This window comes from Microcaecilia unicolor, chromosome 2, assembly GCF_901765095.1.
Source record: "Microcaecilia unicolor chromosome 2, aMicUni1.1, whole genome shotgun sequence".
Taxonomy (NCBI): Eukaryota; Metazoa; Chordata; class Amphibia; order Gymnophiona; family Siphonopidae; genus Microcaecilia; species Microcaecilia unicolor.
The window spans coordinates 554,404,457-554,425,325 of NC_044032.1; the positions used below are offsets into that span (position 1 = coordinate 554,404,457).

General features: G+C 42.5%; 1 protein-coding gene across 9 annotated transcripts in view; it reads left to right on the forward strand.

Moving 5' to 3' along the window:
- The window catches only part of FIP1L1 (factor interacting with PAPOLA and CPSF1), a 337,219-nt gene that overhangs the window by 269,366 nt on the left and 46,984 nt on the right, over positions 1-20,869 (forward strand). For 5 of the 9 annotated variants that reach the window (XM_030191378.1, XM_030191380.1, XM_030191379.1 and 2 more), the window contains one exon: positions 14,022-14,045. The exons of the other annotated variants lie outside the window; for them this stretch is intronic. In XM_030191378.1, coding sequence (XP_030047238.1) covers positions 14,022-14,045 — 24 coding nt within the window. The remainder of the gene's footprint in view (positions 1-14,021; positions 14,046-20,869) is intronic. 9 annotated transcript variants of the gene reach the window in all.

Below are 20,869 nucleotides of genomic sequence, written 5' to 3' on the forward strand. Positions count from 1 at the left end.
CCATCTTTATTTAGGCTTAAGACTAAATCCATAGCCCATGGAGTTAATAAGAATACTGAATGGATTAAGTGCCAAACAAAAGTAATGACAAGGAATCTTCCTAAAATATTCCTTGCTGGATCATGATGTTAGAAATGACAAACTGTAATTGATACAGTATGGTTTGCCAGAATTTCATGGTGGATTTGCTGGACTTATCAATCCAGAGTTTATTCTGTACATTTCAAGGTGATTTTTGTTTTTTTAATGTAGGAATATGGGTTGCTGTCGATGGCTTTCTTATAGTCAATCCATGCTATACTGAGATTTCTGCTTTTCTTAGCGCTGGTCTTGATGGCTTTATTCAGCATTAATTGGTCCTTGGTTTCATATGCGCTCCTCTTATTATCCTTCTGTTCTCTTGCTGCTATGATCTTAAAAACAGTGTGAACCTATATTCTGTCAACATTTATTGCAGTTAACAACTTAAAGGTGATTTCGTTTCTTGCATGCTATTAATATTTAAGCCAACAAAAAGAAGGGCCAAGTCTCCCGCAAAAAACACATGAAACAACAAAGAGAGCGGAAGGAAACCAAAATAGACCAGATAAAAACCACAGTGAGTAAGAGCACCAAAAAAGTTTATTAGGACCCTACACGGTCCGTGTTTCGGCCAACCGGCCTTCTTCAGGGGTCTTCAAATTGACGTATACAGATGTGCCTCCAGAACTCCAGAAATGCATTTACGCCAACTTTCGATTTCGGAGAGCACCAGCATTTATGCCTTTCACTCCATGAGAGTTTTGGAGGCACATCTGTATACGTCAATGTGAAGACCCCTGAAGAAGGCCGGTTGACCGAAACACGGACCGTGTAGGGTCCAAATAAACTTTTTTGGTGCTCTTACTCTCTGTGGTTTTTATCTGGTCTATTTTGGTTTCCTTCCGCTCTCTTTGTTATTTCATTAATATTTAAGAACATAAGCATTGTCATAGTGGGTCAGACCAAAGGTTTATCAAGCCCAGTATTCTGTTTCCACAGTGGCCAATCCAATTCACAAGTACCTGGCAAGATCCCAAAACAGTAGAAACAGATTTTATGCTGCTTCTCCCAGGAATGAGCAGTGGATTTTCCCAAGTCCATTTTAATAATGGTTTATGGACTTTTCTTCAAGGGATCAGGCTCCCAAGAAGCATTGGCATCGGGAGGAGCACTCCCTCTCCATTCAAGAGGTTCTCACGCACCTGTCTCCCAGCAGCCGAGGTCCTGCTCCCACACCCCAGGCGGTTAGGCAACCTTAGCCCGCACTGGCCCTGCAGCCCTTACCAATGGCTGCTCTCGACTCCGAGCCTTGCTCCCAGAGCTTTTGGAGGCCTTTATGCAGCAATGTGTATCGGCATCTGGGGTGCCTGTGCCTACCATGCCTTCCGCTGCGGCCCCGCCTGGCCCCCAGCCTGAGGTGTGTTGCCAGTATCGATTGCCACCCAGGCCGGTTCGCCTTCGACGTCAGTGGAGGAAGCTTCGCCGGAGTCAAGGCAAGAACCGACCCCTTGATGCCGTTCTCGAGGCCATGGATCCTCGAAGTTGAGGCGGGCACAGTCTCGGACATCACTGAGGGAAGTGCTGTCTGACACCGAGGAGGTGCGCTTGTGGGAGTCTGAAGAGGATCCCAGGTACTTTTCCTCCAATGAGTCCTTTGTGATCCTTTCAAAACCTTCCCCTCCACCTGAGAGATGGCTATCCCCACCTGAGAGCCTCTGTTTCACCTCGTTTGTGTGGAAAATGGCTGAGGCTATACCCTTCCCCGTAGAAGTGGAGGATGAGCCCAGGGCTATGATGCTCAAGGTTCTGGACTACACCTCTCCATCTAAGGAGGCAGTGATGGCTCCTCTGCATGAGGTACTCAAGGCAGTCCTCGTGCGGAACTGGACGTCCTCTCTGTCCCTGTGGTCCCCATGAAAATTGACACCCAGTATCGGATCCATGGGAAACCTGGGTTGGTGAGGTCTCAGTTACCCCACAACTCCATGCTGGTGGATACCGCTCTCAAGAGAGCCAAGAGTACTAGGGACTATGCTTCTGCTCCCCCCAGGCAAAGAAGCTAGGAACTTGGACTGTTTTGGGAGAAAAATGTATCAGGCCGCGATGCTTATCGCACGTATTCAATCATACCAGCTCTTCACAAGCGTCTACTGCGGAACAGGGTGAGGCAGCTGTCTGGCTCAGTTGGTGCACTCGCTCCGGAGCCTTTTCGCCAGCTGGTCAAGCAGCAGAAGGTGTGTGTCAAGTTCTTGGCCAGGGGCACTTACGGCACTTTTGACATGACATCCAGAATCTCTGCCCAGGGTATAGAGTATGGCAGATGCCCCATGCCAGGGAATAATCTTTTTGGAGAGAAGGTTGAGGAACTTGTTGACCAGATCTGCAACCACCTCCTCATCTAGGAAGTATTTTGGTGGGTCCCGGAGTACTTCTTACGCCTTTTGTAGGTGTAGGTATGTTCCGGCGGCTCGCCAGCCTGCTCAGGCTACACCCCAGCACACTCGTTCTCGTCAACAACGTGTGCCTAAGGCCACTGCTGCTCACCAGCAAAAGCAAGGGGGATGGGCTTTTGACTAGCTCCAGCAGAGCATAGCCAGCATAAAAGTGTCCGTGCCGGATGACTTACCGGTTGGGGGGAGGTTAAACTTTTTTCACCAAAGGTGGCCTCTCATAACTTCCGAACGGTGGGTTCTTCAAATAGCCCGGTTAGGATACACCCTCAATTTGGTATCCAAACCTCTAAATTGCCCACCAAGAGCTCATTTGTTCAGCTCTCAACACAAGCAGGTACTTGCAGAGGAACTCTCCACCCTTCTAAATGCTCATGCGGTCGAACCCATTCCACCAGGGGAAGAAGGGCAGGGATTCTATTCTAGATACTTCCTTGTGCTGAAAAAGACAGGGGGGAAGCGTCCCATCCTAGAACTAAGGGCCCTGAACAAATTCCTAGTCCATGAAAAGTTCAGGATGGTTTTCATGGGCACCCTTCTTCCCATGATTCAGAAAAACAATTGGCTATGCTCTCTGGACTTGAAGGGTGCATATACACACATCCCAATACTTCCAGCTCACAGGAAATATATTTGATTTCGACTGGGAACACATTTTCAATATCGCTTGTTGCCTTTTGGCCTCGCATCAGCTGCCAGGGTGTTTACCAAATGTCTAGTGGTAGTTGCAGCAGTGCTATGCAGACTGGGAGCGTATGTGTTCCCTTATCTCTACGATTGGCTGGTGAAGAGTACCTTGGAGGAAGGTGCTCAGGAGTCCATGTGGGAGACTATTCAGGTGCTCGAACTACTAGGGTTCATAATATACTACCCCAAGTCCCATTGCTGTCCTATCAAACAATTGGAATTCATAGAAGCCCTGCTCGATACACGGACTATTCGATCCTATCTTCCAGAGACACATGTAGACAACCTTCTGTCCCTTGCATCCAAGGTTCTGACTTTGCAGCAGGTCACAGCTCGGCAGATGTTGAGGTTGTTGGGCCTCATGGCTTCCACAGTGTATGTGGCACACCCATGGCACACCTTCAAATGAGATCTGCTCATTGGACTCTGGCTTCTCAGTGGTATCAAGCCACAGGGAGCCTAGAAGATGTCATCCGAGTGACCCCCGAGCTGGTACGCTCTCTTCAGTGGTGGACAATTCGGTCCAATCTGACCTTGGGACTTCCATTTCAAATTCCTCAGCCACAAAATGTGCTGACGATGCATGCATCACTCTAGGGGTGGGGGGCTCATGTAGATGGGCTTCACACTCAAGGAGCTTGGTCCCTCCAGGAGACAGGTCTTCAGATCAACCTTTTGGAGCTCCAAGCAATCTGGAACGCTCTAAAGGCTTTCAGAGATCAGCTGTCCAACCAAGTTACCTAATTCAAACAGACAATCAGGTTGCGATGTATTACACCAACAAGCAGGTGGGCACCGGATCTCACCCTCTGTGTCAGGAAGCCGTCCAGATGTGGCTCTGGGTATGCCATTACGGCATGTTTCTCCAAGCCACGTATCTTTCAGGCATAAACAGTTTGGCCAACAGGCTGAGTAGGGTAATGCAACCTCACAAGTGGTCTCTGAATATGGGCATAGCCCGCAACATCTTCCGAGCGTAGGGCACCCCCTCAGTGGATCTCTTCGCCACTCAATCACAAGGTCCCTCAGTTCTGTTCCAGGCTTCAGGCACACAACAAACTAGCGTCAGATGCCTTTCTCTTTCATTGGGGAACGGGCCTTCTGTATACGTATCCTCCGATACCTCTAGTGGAAAACTTTGTTGAAACTCAAGCAAGACCGCGGAACCATGATCCTGATCCCACATTACTGGCTGCGTCAGATTTGGTTCCCCCTTCTTCTGGAATTGTCCGAAGAACCATGGAGATTGGAGTGTTTCCCAACCCTCATCACGCAGAATGAGGGGTCACTTCTACATCCCAACCTCCAGTCTCTGGCTCTCATGGCCTGGATCTTGAGAGTCTAGAATTTGCTTGCTTGTGTCTTTCAGAGAGTATCTCCTGGGTCTTGCTGGCTTCCAGGAAACATTCTACTTAGCGGTGTTACTCTTTTAAATGGAGGAGGTTTGCCATCTGGTGTGACAGCAAAGCCATAGATCCCCTTTCTTGTCCTACACAGACCCTGCTTGAATACCTTCTACACTTATCAGAGTCTGGTCTCAAGACCAACTCCATAAGGGTTCACTTTAGTGCAATTAGTGCTTATCAACACGTAGAAGGTAAGCCTATCTCTAGACGGCCTTTAGTTGTTCGCTTCATGAGAGGTTTGCTTTTGTCAGAGCCCCCTGTCAAACCTCCACCAGTGTCATAGGATCTCAATGTTGTCCTCACCCAGCTGATGAAAGCTCCTTTTGAGCCACTGAATTCCTGCCATCTGAAGTACTTTACCTGGAAAGTCGTTTTCTTGGCAGCTGTTACTTCAGCTCGTAGGGACAGTGAGCTTCAGGCCTTAGTAGTGGGTACACCTTATACTGTGTTTCATCATAGAAGAGTAGTCCTTCACACGCACCCTAAGTTCCTGTCGAAGGTGGTGTTGGAGTTCCATCTGAACCAGTCAATTGTCTTGTCAACATTTTTTCCCCGTCCTGATGCCCACCCTGGCAGAAGCAACTTGCACACCTTGGACTGCAGGAGAGTGTTGGCCTTTTACATGGAGCGGGCGAAGCCCTTCAGACAGTCTGCCCAGTTGTTTGTTTCTTTTGATCCCAACAGGAGGTGAGTCGCCATCGGTAAACGCACTATTTCCAGTTGGCTAGCAGATTGCATTTTCTTTGCTTATGCCCAAGCAGAGCTGACTCCAGAGTATCATGTCAAGGCTCATAATGTCAGAACCATGGCTTGTGTCGGTAGTCCACTTGAAATCAGCTTCCACTGAGAGATTTGCAAAGCTACAACGTGGTCTTCAGTCCACACATTCACATCTCATTACTGCCTTCATCAGGATACCCAATGCAACAGTCGGTTTGGGCAGTCAGTGTTGCAGAATCTGTTTGGGATTTAGAATCCAACTCCACCCTCCTAGGCTCATTTCGTTCTGTTTCAGGCTGCACACTCAGCTAGTTTGTATATAGTTTCAGGTAAATCTGCATTATGTCCTCAATGTTGCGAGGCCCAATTGACCAGTGGTTGTTGTTTTGGGTGAGCCTGGATGCTAGGGATTCTCCATTTGTGAGAAGGATACAGCCTGCTTGTCCACGGAGAAAGCGAAGATACTTACCTGTAGCAGTTATTCTCCGAGGACAGTAGGCTGATCATTCTTACATTCCCGCCCACCTACCCTTGGTGGCGTTACTTTTCTTTCATTTTTGCTTTTGTATAAAACTGAGGTGGTGGCGCAATGGACGGAAAGGCACTCCGCGCATTTGCGGTGCAGTGCAGCACACACGCTAGAAGGCTCTAGCAAAACTTTTCTTTTTGCTATGCATTATGCCGTTTCCCGGGCTGACGCAGATCGTCGACCCACTTGTGAAAATGATCCGCCTGCTGTCCTCGGAGAATATCTGCTACAGATAAGTATCTTCAATTTAGTAAATGGCCCCTAAAATGCTCATAACAATGCTACATAATAAAATAGATGACCAGAAAGGCTTTTTCAGATTTATTACTGATGAAGTATAAAAGCAAATCTTTACCCTTGTCAGGTCAGATATTTTGATTTCCCTTTTTTTTTTAAAAACTGTAATATATTTTTATTTTTATTAAGAAAACATGGAAGCACAATAGAGCATACCCATACTCCAACAAGGATAACAAAACCTTCACAATGGGTTCATAACCCTTCCAGACTGCACAAATTCTTTTCAGCAACCCCCATATACCCCAACCCCTCCCCCATCAAAAACAGACACCGGTGCATGTGCCATGATCCCTTCAGCAAACATCGCCATACCCATTAACAAACCCACTATTCTCCAAAGCCCCCCACCCACGGAAGAATCTTTTCCCAGTCCGCCACCTGACACTCATATTTGTCTTCTCCATTTAGCTGTAAAATGCTCCATCTCAACCAAGATCTTCACTCACATTTTTCAGTCCAACAAGGGACTACCTGGCTTTTTTCACTAAGTAGTGACAACACAGTGATCTGCAGCCAGTCCCAAGCATTGGATCTGTTGTTGCCGCCTGGAGCCCAACCTATTAACTATACCCAACAAGCAGTATTGAGGAGAGGCCACAAAGCAGTACTCAAAATAGCAGATATCTCATTACAAAACCTTCTTCCAGTACTCCTGCAATGGGACCACACAGCCACCATACATGGAAAAATGTGCCCATCCCCGTGCCCACGCCCATCACCAACATTTATCAGACTCAAAGGGAAATGTGGCTTTTAAACGAACAGGTGTATAATACCATCTTGTGACCACTTTATATGCATACTAAAGCACAGACAGATGCCCTTTTAATTTCCCTAGAATTGAGCTTCCAATCCCTAGTTGTAAAATTCACCCCTAAACCTTGTTTATATCTAGTGGGTTCAAACCCTGTAAAATACCTATATAAAACTGATAACAGTCAAGGGATTTTATCCAGCACATCCCACAAGTTCCCTGAGTTCTCCATATCTCCCAAATCCACCCCTAGCTGACCTCGCACTTGCATAAAATGTCTGATTTGTAAGTAGTAAAAATAGTTCCCTTCTGGTAGGTGGTGGAGATCCCGTATTCTCTGAAAAGGTAGCGTTTTATTCCCATCTAATAATTGCCTAGATCTGGCCACCCCTACCCACTCCCATATCAAGAAGACCCAACTAACACTCCCCACCCCCACCCCACCCCCGGGAAATCTAGGCTCATGGCAAATACTCCCCAAATGGCCATCAGATGTTTCAAAAGAGGGTTCATGGGTGCCTCAAACGTTGTCCTATGAGCTGTGGACACCCATAACAAATGTCTCTACGCTAAAGAGGGATTTAATCATTGTTTAATTCAACCCTACAAGTCTTTTATACTGATGTATTCATTGACTAATTTGTATTGTTTAATATGTTAGATACATTGAACCAGATTTGTATTGTTAATATAATAATCTGTTAGCTACATTGAACCCAATTTGATTGGGAAAATATGGGATACAAATGAAATAAAATAAATAAAAATGCTGCTCAATGATAGTAGCATGTTTCCTTGTTCCTATCTCCCATTCCAGAAGAATATGCAGTTGAGCTTCCAAATAAAACTAATGTACATTGGGAACTGATCTCCCCCATTCTCATTGGACTACTATGTCCCCATAATTCCACGACAGGTGGTTATATTTCTTGTAAAAATACAATATCCCACTTAAACCTCCCCAGTTCTCTGAAAACCCTGCTCAGTTTACCCGCATTATTCGTGCCATTAACATTCCAAGACCCAACTATGACATTATGTTCCTCCTCAATAATCGTGTGTCCATTTTTATCTTGTAGTCTCTGCTCTGAGGCAGATTGGTTCATTTGTCTCAACTCCCCACGGACCCCTCCCCCTTTCAACAAATGTTGCTGATCAACACCCCCACCCCTTAGATCAGCCTCCTGATAGAGAAAATAATACCACGACGGGAAAGCAGACACCCCAAACATAGAAAAACACACTCTTCACTCCCATCTCTTAAGCATATGAAAACAAAGACCCACATGAATCAATGTAAACAAGACCAACTAACAAGAGCTAAAAAAAAAAAAAAAAAAACAGGTCCGAAGTCACAATATGGCTGGTAGATGTTTCCAGAGCTCACACCATAGCCATGTAGTAATCCAACCCCAAAAGTATGACCCCTGTAACAAGGGCAAGATCTGCAGGATGAAGTCAGAGGGAATTCTGTACCAAGGCCAAACCACCTTTCAAGTGCACTGAAATACCGGCACATTACAGGCTTCAACTGACAGATTTAGGACCCTTTATGCTAGTGCCCACCACTTCCTTCCAAGCTGAGTCACAGCGTGGCGCCGGGTGCAGAGGTATCTGGCGAGAAAGCAGCTGAGAGGGAATATTATTACAACCCAGGTCTTTAGGGCCTCCTAGACCACCTCCGCAATCTTAACTCTCCTCAATTTGCCTGCTACCAAGAAATACAATCCATATCTTGGGGAGGAGATCCATTTCTAACAGGGCCCATTCTCCTCTGGGCTCACAAAAATTGAAAATCATACTGAGCCAGTTCCAGGTCCTATCGTAGGATGGCCATACAAAGATTTTGTATGACCACTATGCAATCCTTATAGGCCTACGATTCAGGAATTCCCTTGAATGTAAGATTACACTTTCGGGACCTATTTTCTAGATTTGATCACTCATCTCTTGTAACATATTAAATTCTTTTCTACAGTCATTTTTAAAGGTCTGAGGTCAGGGAACTGAGGTTCTCTTCAGTTTGACCAATGTGGGTACCTAATTTGCTTACCTCTGACCAAATCTCCTCCAACATTGATTGCACATCCTGGTGTACTGCAGGCGTCTCCTGTTTAAATTCCTTGAACAAATTCACCACCCGCTTTTTGAAATTTCCTGGGAATCCTCTCCTGGTGGCACATGTTTGTCATCTTCCAATTCTGAAACATCCATCGTTATATTTCTCTTTGTGCCCAAGCCCGCTGTTAGCTCAGCCTTTTGGCGGTCCCCAATTTCCACCACAAAACAGAATTTTTCTCATTTCTTGCATGTAGATAGCTAGCACTCCTTGGTTTGGGTATTGTTTCCATGCAAACAGATCCTCCAAAAGAGAGGGCAAAGCTTAATTTCGCATCAGCCCCAACAGAGCTCCGTCTTCATGATCTCAGAGCATGACGTCCTTGATTGCCTTTTTTGATAGGAAAGCAAACCACCAAAGTGGAGGGATGACGGTAACCTTACAAAGTCCGTAGGAACGGGCAAACAGTAAGGAAGGTGGATGACACTTCCAACACAATCACACTAATGAGAGAAGATTCTTAATGATGTAGCTTTATTGATGAGCAAAAAGACCCAACACGGGACCATGTTTCAACTTTAAAGGGCCTACCTCAGGGGTCTCCTTACTACAAAACTTCAAGATGGTCTAATAGTGAATTCCAGGAGCACTCTCTAAACACAACTTGCTCTTGCAAAAACATGGGAGCAACAAAAAAAGTGAGAGTGAGCTGTGTTTAGAGAATGCTCCTGGAATCAACTATTAGACCACCTTGCGGTTTTGTACTTTTTCAAGAACGATAGCTTGATTTGATTTTCTACAAGAGACCGCTTAGGCAGGCTTTTTTAAGGGAAAGGGGATGGGACTTGATATACCACCTTTCTGTGAGTTACAAAGCGGTTTGTATATCATATACAGATACTTATTTTGTACCTGGGTAATGGAGAGTTGTGACTTGCCCAGAGTCACATGGAGCTGAAACACGGTCCGGTGTCTGGTCTTTTTGTTCATCAATAAAATCATTAAGAAGCTTCTCTTGTTAGAGGGATTGTGTTAGAAGTCTCATCCATCTTCCTTACTGTTTGCCGGTTGCCTTTTTATGTGACATATGAAGGGGCATTTTCAAAAGAACGTCCAAGTCAGATTTAGGACATCCTGCTCGTAACGTCCAAAAACAAAATGTCCATCTCGCAGCAATTTTTGAACAGCAAAGATGTCCAGATTTCCTGTTTGAATATATCTGAGGAAGACATCCGTATGCTGGAGATGCCCATCCTGACCACCCATTTTACAAACTAAAACTTAAAATGACCATACAGATATCCTTGCAGAACAAAGGAGTAGCCCAGGTTCAAACCCCACTGTAATTCTTGGTAAATGTGATCCTCCAAGAACAGAAAAATACCTACTGTACCTGAATGTATACCACTTTAGTAGCCTTCAGACTTGAAGGTATCTTATATCTTTAGGTACAGTAAGTATTCATCTGTTCCTAGAAGGAACCCCAGAAAAAAATAATAGTTACAGTAGGTCTAATGCTTTACAGTCTGTTCACTGCACTAACCAATATGCAGCTACTCTGACATGCTTAGTTCAGAATGGCCATAAAAACGTGCAGCTGACATAGAGCCTGGTTTTCCTTTCCAGTATAACCAGCAGAAGAAAGGAGGTGTTGATGCCCCTGTAGAAGTTGTTGGTGAGACTCCACTTGGAGTATTGTGTTAAGTTTTTGGAGGCTGTATCTTGCTCAAGATGTAAAAAGACTTGAAGCAGTTCAAAGAAAAGCGACAAAAATGGTATGGGGTTTGTGTAGCAAGACGTACGAGGAGAGAGACTTGATGACCTGAATATATATACCCTGGAGAAAAGGGGAAACGGGTGATATCATAGACATTCAAATATTTGAAAGGTATTAATCTGCAAACAAAAATCTTTTCCAGAGATGGGAAGGTGGTATAACTAGAGGACACGAATTAAGGTTGAAGGGGGGCCGACTCAGGAATAATGCCAGGAAGTATTTTTTTCACTGAGAGGGTGGTAGATACCTGGAATGCTCTCCCGCAGGAGGTAGTGGAAATGAAAATGTAATGGAATTCAAAAATGTGTGGGATAAACACAAAGGAGTCCTGTTTGGAAGGAGTGGATCCAAAGAAGCTTAACGGAGATTAGGTAGCATCATCAGTAATTGGGAAGCAAAGCCAGTGCTAGGCAGACTTCTGTGGTCTGTTCTCTGACCATGGCTTAAGTAGATTTGGATGGGTTGGAGTGGCACTTTTCAGGGCCTCCATGACAACTTCAGATGTTTTAGAACAAGGATAATGCCAGGCAGATTTCTACAGTCTATGGCTTGAAAATGTCAAGGACAATTCAAGATCAGGTATACATAGGAAGTATCACATCATACCTTATGTAATGAGTTTATCTTGTTGGGCAGACTGACTGGATCGTACAGATCTTTATCTGCCATTATCTACTATGTTACTGTGTTTCACTTTCAGGGGAGAGGAAGGGGGACAGCAACCATTGGAGGATTAAGGAGGGTCATGCCGTAATCCCTCCAATGGTCAGCTTCTCAGTCAGCACCTTTGTGTAACTTCGACGATACTGAAGCAGGTCTAGATAAAACATCCTTCTTTATAGACATGTCAAAAATTGCTGTTGGGCTTCTTACTTTGGGCCCTTCCTAGTCCTGCTCTAAACATGCCTACAACATGCCCCCTTGATATTTGGACAAACTGCAGTGCAAGATGTCCAAATTCTGGCTTTCCAAAATCGGGATTTAGACATTTTTGTAAGCATTTTGAGGTGTCCCTCTACTCTGAGCACCAAGGTGTCAGAAAAAAGTAGATCAGTGGAATGTTGACAGTTGATTATCAGTTTGCAGAGACTCCAGTCTTCTACAGTGTTTTGTAAATGATTAGGTCACAGTACCTAGAAATGAAGGAGGCTTGTATATGTGAATATCAGTGATGAGGAGAGAGACAGCAGTGGTAATATCACTCAGTTTGTTGCAGGAGTAGTCATATAAAAAATTGAAATCATGGAAATGGATGCCTTGAACAGGCTAATGAAAAAGGAAATGTTTAGAAAAAATGTGAAGGTCTACTGTGATATAGTTTGTCAGATTTCTTGGTCAGTGTTGCCAAGAAAAGTTTCCATCATAAGCCCTATGTTTAATGCTGGCTTTCTAATTCCGATCACAGTACAGCTTTGTACTTTTATTGCAGTACCCTGGTGAAGAGCACAAACTCATCTGGAAACTTGCTAATACTTAGAAACTTTTAAAATCCATAAAAGTCTAGGAAAAAAATAGATCCATATTAGTATGTGAATGTCAGATTGTATGAATGATATACCCTTAACTTATTCCTCTAGTGCATAAGTGAGTATGCATGCATGTTTGTGTAAGTAGCCATAGATAGTACAAATATAGTGTATGTGTGTATCTACCAAATCAAAAAAGAATCTAGGAGCATAAAACGCATGGGTTCATTCAAAACTGTTAGAGGTGGAAAATATTCTGGTACATCTTGAATAATGTTATGTTCCTTCATTCCATAACTAATTTCTGTGTCATGCATGTGGACAGTTGAAAGGTCAATTCTTGCAGAGCTTGTTGATGTTCGGGATAAATCTTTTCAGATAAAACATTGATTTATAAAATTAAACTCTACTATTGAGACCAGCTATGAAAAAGTTATTAGTCATTTTCTTTGTATGTGGACAGTATGCTGATCAACCAGATCATTATATTATAACAAGATTTCTGTTTTGTTTTGTAAATCATGGCATCAAGATAAAATATAGAAAAGGCTGTCTTGCCTCATTTCTCTTCATTATGAATTTTACCAGTAATACAAAAGAAAGCAAGACTTCAAGGAAGAATGGCACACGAATAGGGGAATTCTTCGATACAGGAGTGTGAGGGTGATGCCTAAGACTGGATAGACTCTATAGCAGGGCTTCCCAAGCTTGTCCTGGGGATCCCACAGCCAGTTGGGTTTTCAGGATATTCATAATATATGTGCAAAAGAGAGAAATGCATACACTGCTTCCATTATATGCAAATTTATCTCATGCATGTTAGTTGTGGATATCCTGTCCATTTGGCATGCATGTTAGTTGTGGATATCCTGTCCATTTGGCCTCAGTTGAAATTGAAGTTCTCCATTTAACAATTAGCATAAGTAGGACATAAACAGTTTACTTGCAAACTTCTTCGTATATACAAATAAGACCAGTCACTTTCCATGACCACTCAGTAGTTGTCCCCTTTCTAAGACTGGACACCAGTTTTATTGTTGGTTTTACTGATCATCATCCAACTGGATTTCAAACACTAATCCTGATAAAACTTATTTCTCTTATTTTTGTCCAAGTGATAAAGTCTACTGAAAGAACCAAATGTTGATTTATTATTTTTTAGTATAGCAGACATGAAAAATGACATTTTTTAAAGATATTTGCAAGCTGCTTTTGGGCATATTGTTTTAATGAAGTTAAACATTTGTAAGTAAAATTCAGACTGGTAAATTAAACAGTTATGAATTTGGATTCTACTTTAAAAAATTTTAGATATCTGAATATCTAATAGTAGAAAAGTCCTTTCCTTATGATAGTTCACCTTGTTTGCATTTGCTTTTGCACCTTATCTCAATCAGTAGTTTTCATACTGTGAGGTGGCATATTTTTCCAGCCACTAGAGCAAATAAGCTAGAGTCATTGCATGGGTTGGTTTGCTGGAGATGTCTTTGTAGTGAACAGCTGCTGTTTCCTCTTACAGTGGGTGTGCAAACTTATCAACTCTGCACCTCAGCTGTATCGATTACCCAGGTCTCCCTTTGGATACATGTAGATCGGGCATGCTAGCTCTTTGCTTAATAACTTTGCTGTGGATTCAGGGTTGATAAAATGAGACAGATTAACGTCTGATGTGTATTAACAAACCTTAGAGGTATCTAGTTTGCTAAACATTTCTAGGCAAGTACCTTAGTTAAATGTGTCTGGTACAGTTGGCAGAAATGATTTTATAAATTTAATAGTTTTTAAGTAAGCAGCTTATAGATGATATATAATAAGTTTGGTGTTGAATGGAAGATCTTTTTTTTTTCTTTAGAGTGGCTGGTGGTCAGTTGAAAAGGTAAGCTATAGCGCACATAATTAAGAATATTTTAGTCAATTCAGATCTGTTAATAAATCACCAGTAAAGCCAATGAGTGAGTGAATCAGATGAATTAGTTTCTATTTTTATCAAGTAAATAATGTTGCTGATTTATTTTTAATAAGCAAAATGCCTAGATTTATTTGTATCTTTTTATGTACACTACCTATAATTCTATGTCAGGCTACTCTAATTGATTCATATAATTTAAGAAGATTAGTAATAAATCACTAGCTTTTTGACAGATAAGGAAAGTGCAAGTGAAGTGCATGTATAACTGCTTATCCTAGAGTATGTTCTTTCTCCCTACATATATAGTGGTGGAAATAAGTATTTGATCCCTTGCTGATTTTGTAAGTTTGCCCACTGACAAAGACATGAGCAGCCCATAATTGAAGGGTAGGTTATTGGTAACAGTGAGAGATAGCACATCACAAATTAAATCCGGAAAATCACATTGTGGAAAGTATATGAATTTATTTGCATTCTGCAGAGGGAAATAAGTATTTGATCCCCCACCAACCAGTAAGAGATCTGGCCCCTACAGACCAGGTAGATGCTCCAAATCAACTCGTTACCTGCATGACAGACAGCTGTCGGCAATGGTCACCTGTATGAAAGACACCTGTCCACAGACTCAGTGAATCAGTCAGACTCTAACCTCTACAAAATGGCCAAGAGCAAGGAGCTGTCTAAGGATGTCAGGGACAAGATCATACACCTGCACAAGGCTGGAATGGGCTACAAAACCATCAGTAAGACGCTGGGCGAGAAGGAGACAACTGTTGGTGCCATAGTAAGAAAATGGAAGAAGTACAAAATGACTGTCAATCGACAAAGATCTGGGGCTCCACGCAAAATCTCACCTCGTGGGGTATCCTTGATCATGAGGAAGGTTAGAAATCAGCCTACAACTACAAGGGGGGAACTTGTCAATGATCTCAAGGCAGCTGGGACCACTGTCACCATGAAAACCATTGGTAACACATTACGACATAACGGATTGCAATCCTGCAGTGCCCGCAAGGTCCCCCTGCTCCGGAAGGCACATGTGACGGCCCGTCTGAAGTTTGCCAGTGAACACCTGGATGATGCCGAGAGTGATTGGGAGAAGGTGCTGTGGTCAGATGAGACAAAAATTGAGCTCTTTGGCATGAACTCAACTCGCCGTGTTTGGAGGAAGAGAAATGCTGCCTATGACCCAAAGAACACCGTCCCCACTGTCAAGCATGGAGGTGGAAATGTTATGTTTTGGGGGTGTTTCTCTGCTAAGGGCACAGGACTACTTCACCGCATCAATGGGAGAATGGATGGGGCCATGTACCGTACAATTCTGAGTGACAACCTCCTTCCCTCCGCCAGGGCCTTAAAAATGGGTCGTGGCTGGGTCTTCCAGCACGACAATGACCCAAAACATACAGCCAAGGCAACAAAGGAGTGGCTCAGGAAGAAGCACATTAGGGTCATGGAGTGGCCTAGCCAGTCACCAGACCTTAATCCCATTGAAAACTTATGGAGGGAGCTGAAGCTGCGAGTTGCCAAGCGACAGCCCAGAACTCTTAATGATTTAGAGATGATCTGCAAAGAGGAGTGGACCAAAATTCCTCCTGACATGTGTGCAAACCTCATCATCAACTACAGAAGACGTCTGACCGCTGTGCTTGCCAACAAGGGTTTTGCCACCAAGTATTAGGTCTTGTTTGCCAGAGGGATTAAATACTTATTTCCCTCTGCAGAATGCAAATAAATTCATATACTTTCCACAATGTGATTTTCCGGATTTAATTTGTGATGTGCTATCTCTCACTGTTACCAATAACCTACCCTTCAATTATGGGCTGCTCATGTCTTTGTCAGTGGGCAAACTTACAAAATCAGCAAGGGATCAAATACTTATTTCCACCACTGTATCACTGCCAGATCAAATTTTTTTTCTGCTTGAAAATACATAACTTGTACCTTTAAAGTACATTATTTGCCTACCTTATAAAATTGATTTGCTATAATATAACCCCCTTTGTTTAAAGAAATCCTTTCCGAGTTTGTTAGTCTGTTTTAAGTTCAGTGAAGTACTTCTTAACCTCTTTTTAATTATCTCCACATATAAATAGCATTTACACATGTGGATTACATACATGTATAAGTGGTGATTTCCAAAATTCACTATTTGCATGTGGAGATCACTGAGATGCAGATATTTCAAAGGGGGAATAGCTTGGGTGGGTCAAAAATCTACATGTGTATTCCCCATCTTATATACAGAATACACATTTATGTTGAAAAAAAAAATCCCCAAAAGCTTGCAGGGATTCACAGATTTAAAAAGTGCTTGTTTCAGACAAAGAATGAAAAGGAGTAATTCTCCTTAATCCCCTGTTATTTGTTTCTGCCTCTTAAAAAATAAAAGTTAAATTGCAGCCTCAGTACATAATTCAAGGCACTTTGATATGTAGATCTGTAAAATGGGATCAGATACACATATAAGTGTTGGCAGGTACTTATGGAAGCTGCAAAATTGCTTCTTCCACGTGTAAGTGCAGGTACTGCTGCTCTTTGTTGTACATGTACATTTGTAGAATAACATGCTGTACGTACTGGCAAATACAAATACATTCCTGTACTTCCTTATATGTATTTTACAAAAGGCTCTGCATTTGGCAGAGGTTTTTGAAAACTACCTTTGGAATTCAGTACATCTGGACCTGGACTTCTCAATTCTCACCTCACTGTTTCATGTAAGATTGAACTTCAGCTGTCTTAAACAGCTTTGTCCCATTGGTCTAAAGTCACATTCTTTGAGAATCTATCCTGTTTCAACAAGGTTTTCTTCTTATTGTTTCCTAAGTACACAATAACTTTGTTTCAAGAGAATATGTGAATAGTATTTGAAATGTAAAAGCCGTTTCAGTGAAATCATACATAGACTGAGATATGTGAAGTTGATTAAAAACTCTGCAATAATTATGGCAAAACTACACCAAGAGAATTGTAATAATTATGTTGATCAAAGAAAGCTGTTTGGAAAATTTGTGTGATGTTTATTACTTGCAATTTAAAGGCTACTGTATCTATACCGCCAAACCTTTAAATACCTGCCTGCTCAACCAATCTGATTAAAAGCTTTTCAAAAAATAACCCTGTTCTACAGTTTTTAATTACTTATGGCAAAGATCCATCATGTGGAAATAAAATAGGCTGTTGGTTCTCCTATAGCGCACAGCTATTCCAGATCCTGAAGCACTCTCGTTCATATTAATCATCTGCCTGAAATGCCTGTTACCTTTTATATCGTATAACCTTTTATATCGTATAACCCATCAAAAATGTATATAACAACCAGCAACCCAAGTACTTAGCTGAAACACAGAAGTCACAGCGCTGTGAGAAATTAGTTCCTGCTCCCGACACCCATAATCAGCAGAATGGCATTTCGGTTTAAATAACCTGTTTCTGGGGTAGTTTTATCAAAGATCGCTGCACAGAATGCAAAGTGTGTTAACTACATGGCACTATTTCAGCGACGCTATAACAACGTATTGTACTGTTTTGGGATCTTGCCAGGTACTTGTGACCTGAATTGGCCACTACTGGAAACAGGATACTGGGCTTGATGGACCTTCGGTCTGTCCCAGTATGGCAACACTTATGTACTTATGGTTGTTATATATATTTTTGATGGGTTATTTTGTTTTTCTAAATGTTTAAGTAATAAAAGGTAACAGGCGTTTGAGACAGATGATTAATATGAATAAGAGTGCTTCCGGATCTGGAATAGCTGTGCGCCACAGGAGATCCAATAGCCTATTTTATTTCCATATGATGCCTCTTTGCTGTAAGTAATTAAAAATTGTAGAACAAGGTTATTTATTAAAAAAAAAATTTTTTTGCATCGTGTTGTGCATTCCTATATTTTGTTAACAACCAATCTGATTTGGCAGGTGAAAAAGGAACATCGGACTCAGCTGCTCTCAAGGATAGTAGTAAAAGCTATTAGTGTGGTACTTTGAGCAGCCCATTTATATTCGTGGTAGCCTCTCCCCCACAGTACAGGTTTCCTGCAAAAAGGTCTGCAGATGGGTAGTTTATGGTATTACCTTCAACATAATCCAAATTACAGTTGTCTTTCAAAACCACCAAACCCACAAATGAGCAAAACAGGTATGTTTTGCTTAATTAAATTGTCCTTTGAACCCTCTTTCCGTTCCTGCCTAGCTCTGATAGAGGATAGGCTTTTTAAACTGCATTGTGGTTATAAAGTTGCATTTTACGTTGATGAAACTGCTATAATTATTGGGAATATTCAGATTTATTTACAAAAGGAAAGTTATATTCTAGGGGAATTTGAAAGTTAAATCAACTGAAAATTCTTTGATCAGACTGTACCATTTCTGGTCACACCTAGAGAACTTTCTTTGATACAACACTTAGCTGACTCACTGGGACTTATAGTCCCACCCACCCCAGGGTTTTCCACTCATTTATAGACCAAAACTCATTAACTTTACTCCTCAGTCATACACAGGCAATCTTGCAGACTGTTAACCCCAACATAGTACACCTGTTCATACCCATTTCAACCAATCAGGATGACTTATTCTCTGTAATAATTGTGGTGCTTTAGTTTCAAGGCCAATCATCTGGAGACTTAAGGCTTGTCCTATCTGTCTTCAGCTATCTAGTTTAAAACAAGAGCTCAGTAATTTAAAGTAGGACTTGGATGCACTTAAAGCAGCTTCTAGAACTGCACAGAATCATATCAACTTCTAACAACTGCGGCAAAGAATAAAACCACATAAGAATAGATGGTTCACGGTAGGCTCAGGCAGACTTCGTTATATGACACAGAAACATTCACCCTCACAAGTATTGCCCCTACAGAATTCTTTTGCTCCATTACAGCACTGTGATGTTCCTGAAAATAGAACTGAGGCAGAAGAAAAAGCAATGAAGTTGAAACAAAAAGATATGAAGGTACCCAAAGAGAAAAGACACCCCCAAATCACTAATGATGAAACACATACCAGGAAATGTAGATGGAAAGCGATGACCACAAATGCTCACAGTCTAAGCAATAAAGTTCATCACCTTCAAGCCCTGATGTTGGAGGCAGACTTAGACGTTGTTGCTCACAGTCTAAGCAATAAAGTTCATCACCTTCAAGCCCTGATGTTGGAGGCAGACTTAGATGTTGTTGCAATCACGGAGACGTGGTTCAATGGTTCCCATGAATGGGATGCAAACATACCAGGCTATAATCTATTTAGGAAGGATAGAGAGGGTCGTAAAGGTGGAGGAGTAGCTCTATATGTGAGAAATGATATCGCAGCAACTGAAATGACAGGGACCTGGGGAAAGGAAGAAGCTATATGGATCACCTTAAAAAGAGATGATAGAACCTCTGTTCACGTGAGTGTTGTCTACAGACCTCTGACACAATTGGAGGAATTAGATAAAGACCTGATCACAGATATTCAAAAGTTGGGAAACAAGAGAGAGGTGCTGTTGCTGGGAGATTTCAGTCTGCTGGATGTAGATTGGAAGGTTCCATCTGCGGAATCGGAAAGTAGAGAGATCGTGGATGCTTTCCAAAGTGCTCTGCTCAGACAAATGGTGACGGAACCCACGAGGGAGGGAGCGATGCTGGATCTGGTGCTCACAAATGGGGATAGTGTATCAAATGTCCGAGTGGGTGCCCACCAGGGCAACAGTGACCATCAAACAGTTTGGTTTGATATGACAGCTGAAGTGGAGGGCAGCCACTCAAAACTCTGGATTTCAAGTGTGCTGACTTTAGTAAAATGGGGGAATACCTGAGGAAGGAGCTGTTGGGCTGGGAGGACGTACGAGAAGTGGAAGGACAGTGGTCCAGGCTGAAAGAAACTATAAATATGGCCACAAACTTTTATGTAAGGAGAGTAAATAAAAGCAAGAGAAAAAGGAAACCGATATGGTTCTCCAAGCAAGTGGCTGAGAAAATAAAGGCCTAAAGAGTTGGCGTTCCTGAAATACAGAAAAACTTAAGAAGAGGAACAAGGGGAGGAATAGCGGATGAAACTGAAAGAAGCCAAGAGAGAGATACATCTGGCGAAAGCGGAAGAACAAATGGCTAGAAATGTAAGGAGGGGTGCCAAAAATTTCTTCAGGTATATTAGTGAAAAGAGAATGACTAAAAGATACTGCAAACCACTATGTAGATAATGATGAAGAAAAAGCAAATTTGCTAAATAGATACTTTTGTTCTGTTTTCACAGAAGAAAATCCTGGAGAAGGACCGCGATGGACTGGCAAAAGTACATTTGAGAATGGAGTGGATATAGCACCGTTCACGGAAGAGAGTGTGTATGAACAACTTGAAAAGCTAAAGGTGGACAAAGCCATGGGACCGGTTGGAATCCACCCCAGGGTATTGAGGGAGCTCAGAGAGGTTCTGGTGGGTCTTCTTAAAGATTTATTTAATAAATCCTTGGAGACGGGAGAGGTTCCGAGGGATTGGAGAATGGCGGATGTGGTCCCTCTTCTCAAAAGTGATGATATGGAAGAAGCTGGAAACTACAGGCCGGTAAGCCTCACTTCGGTTATTGGAAAAGTAATGGAAACGATGCTGAAGGAAAGAATAGTGAATTTCCTGGAAGCCAATAAGTTGCAAGATCTGAGGCAACATGGTTTTACCAAAGGGAAATCGTGCCAAACGAATCTCATTGAATTCTTTGATTGGGTGACCGGCGAACTGAATCAGGGACGTGCTATAGACGTAATCTACTTAGATTTCAGCAAAGCTTTTTACACGGTTCCCCACAGGAGGC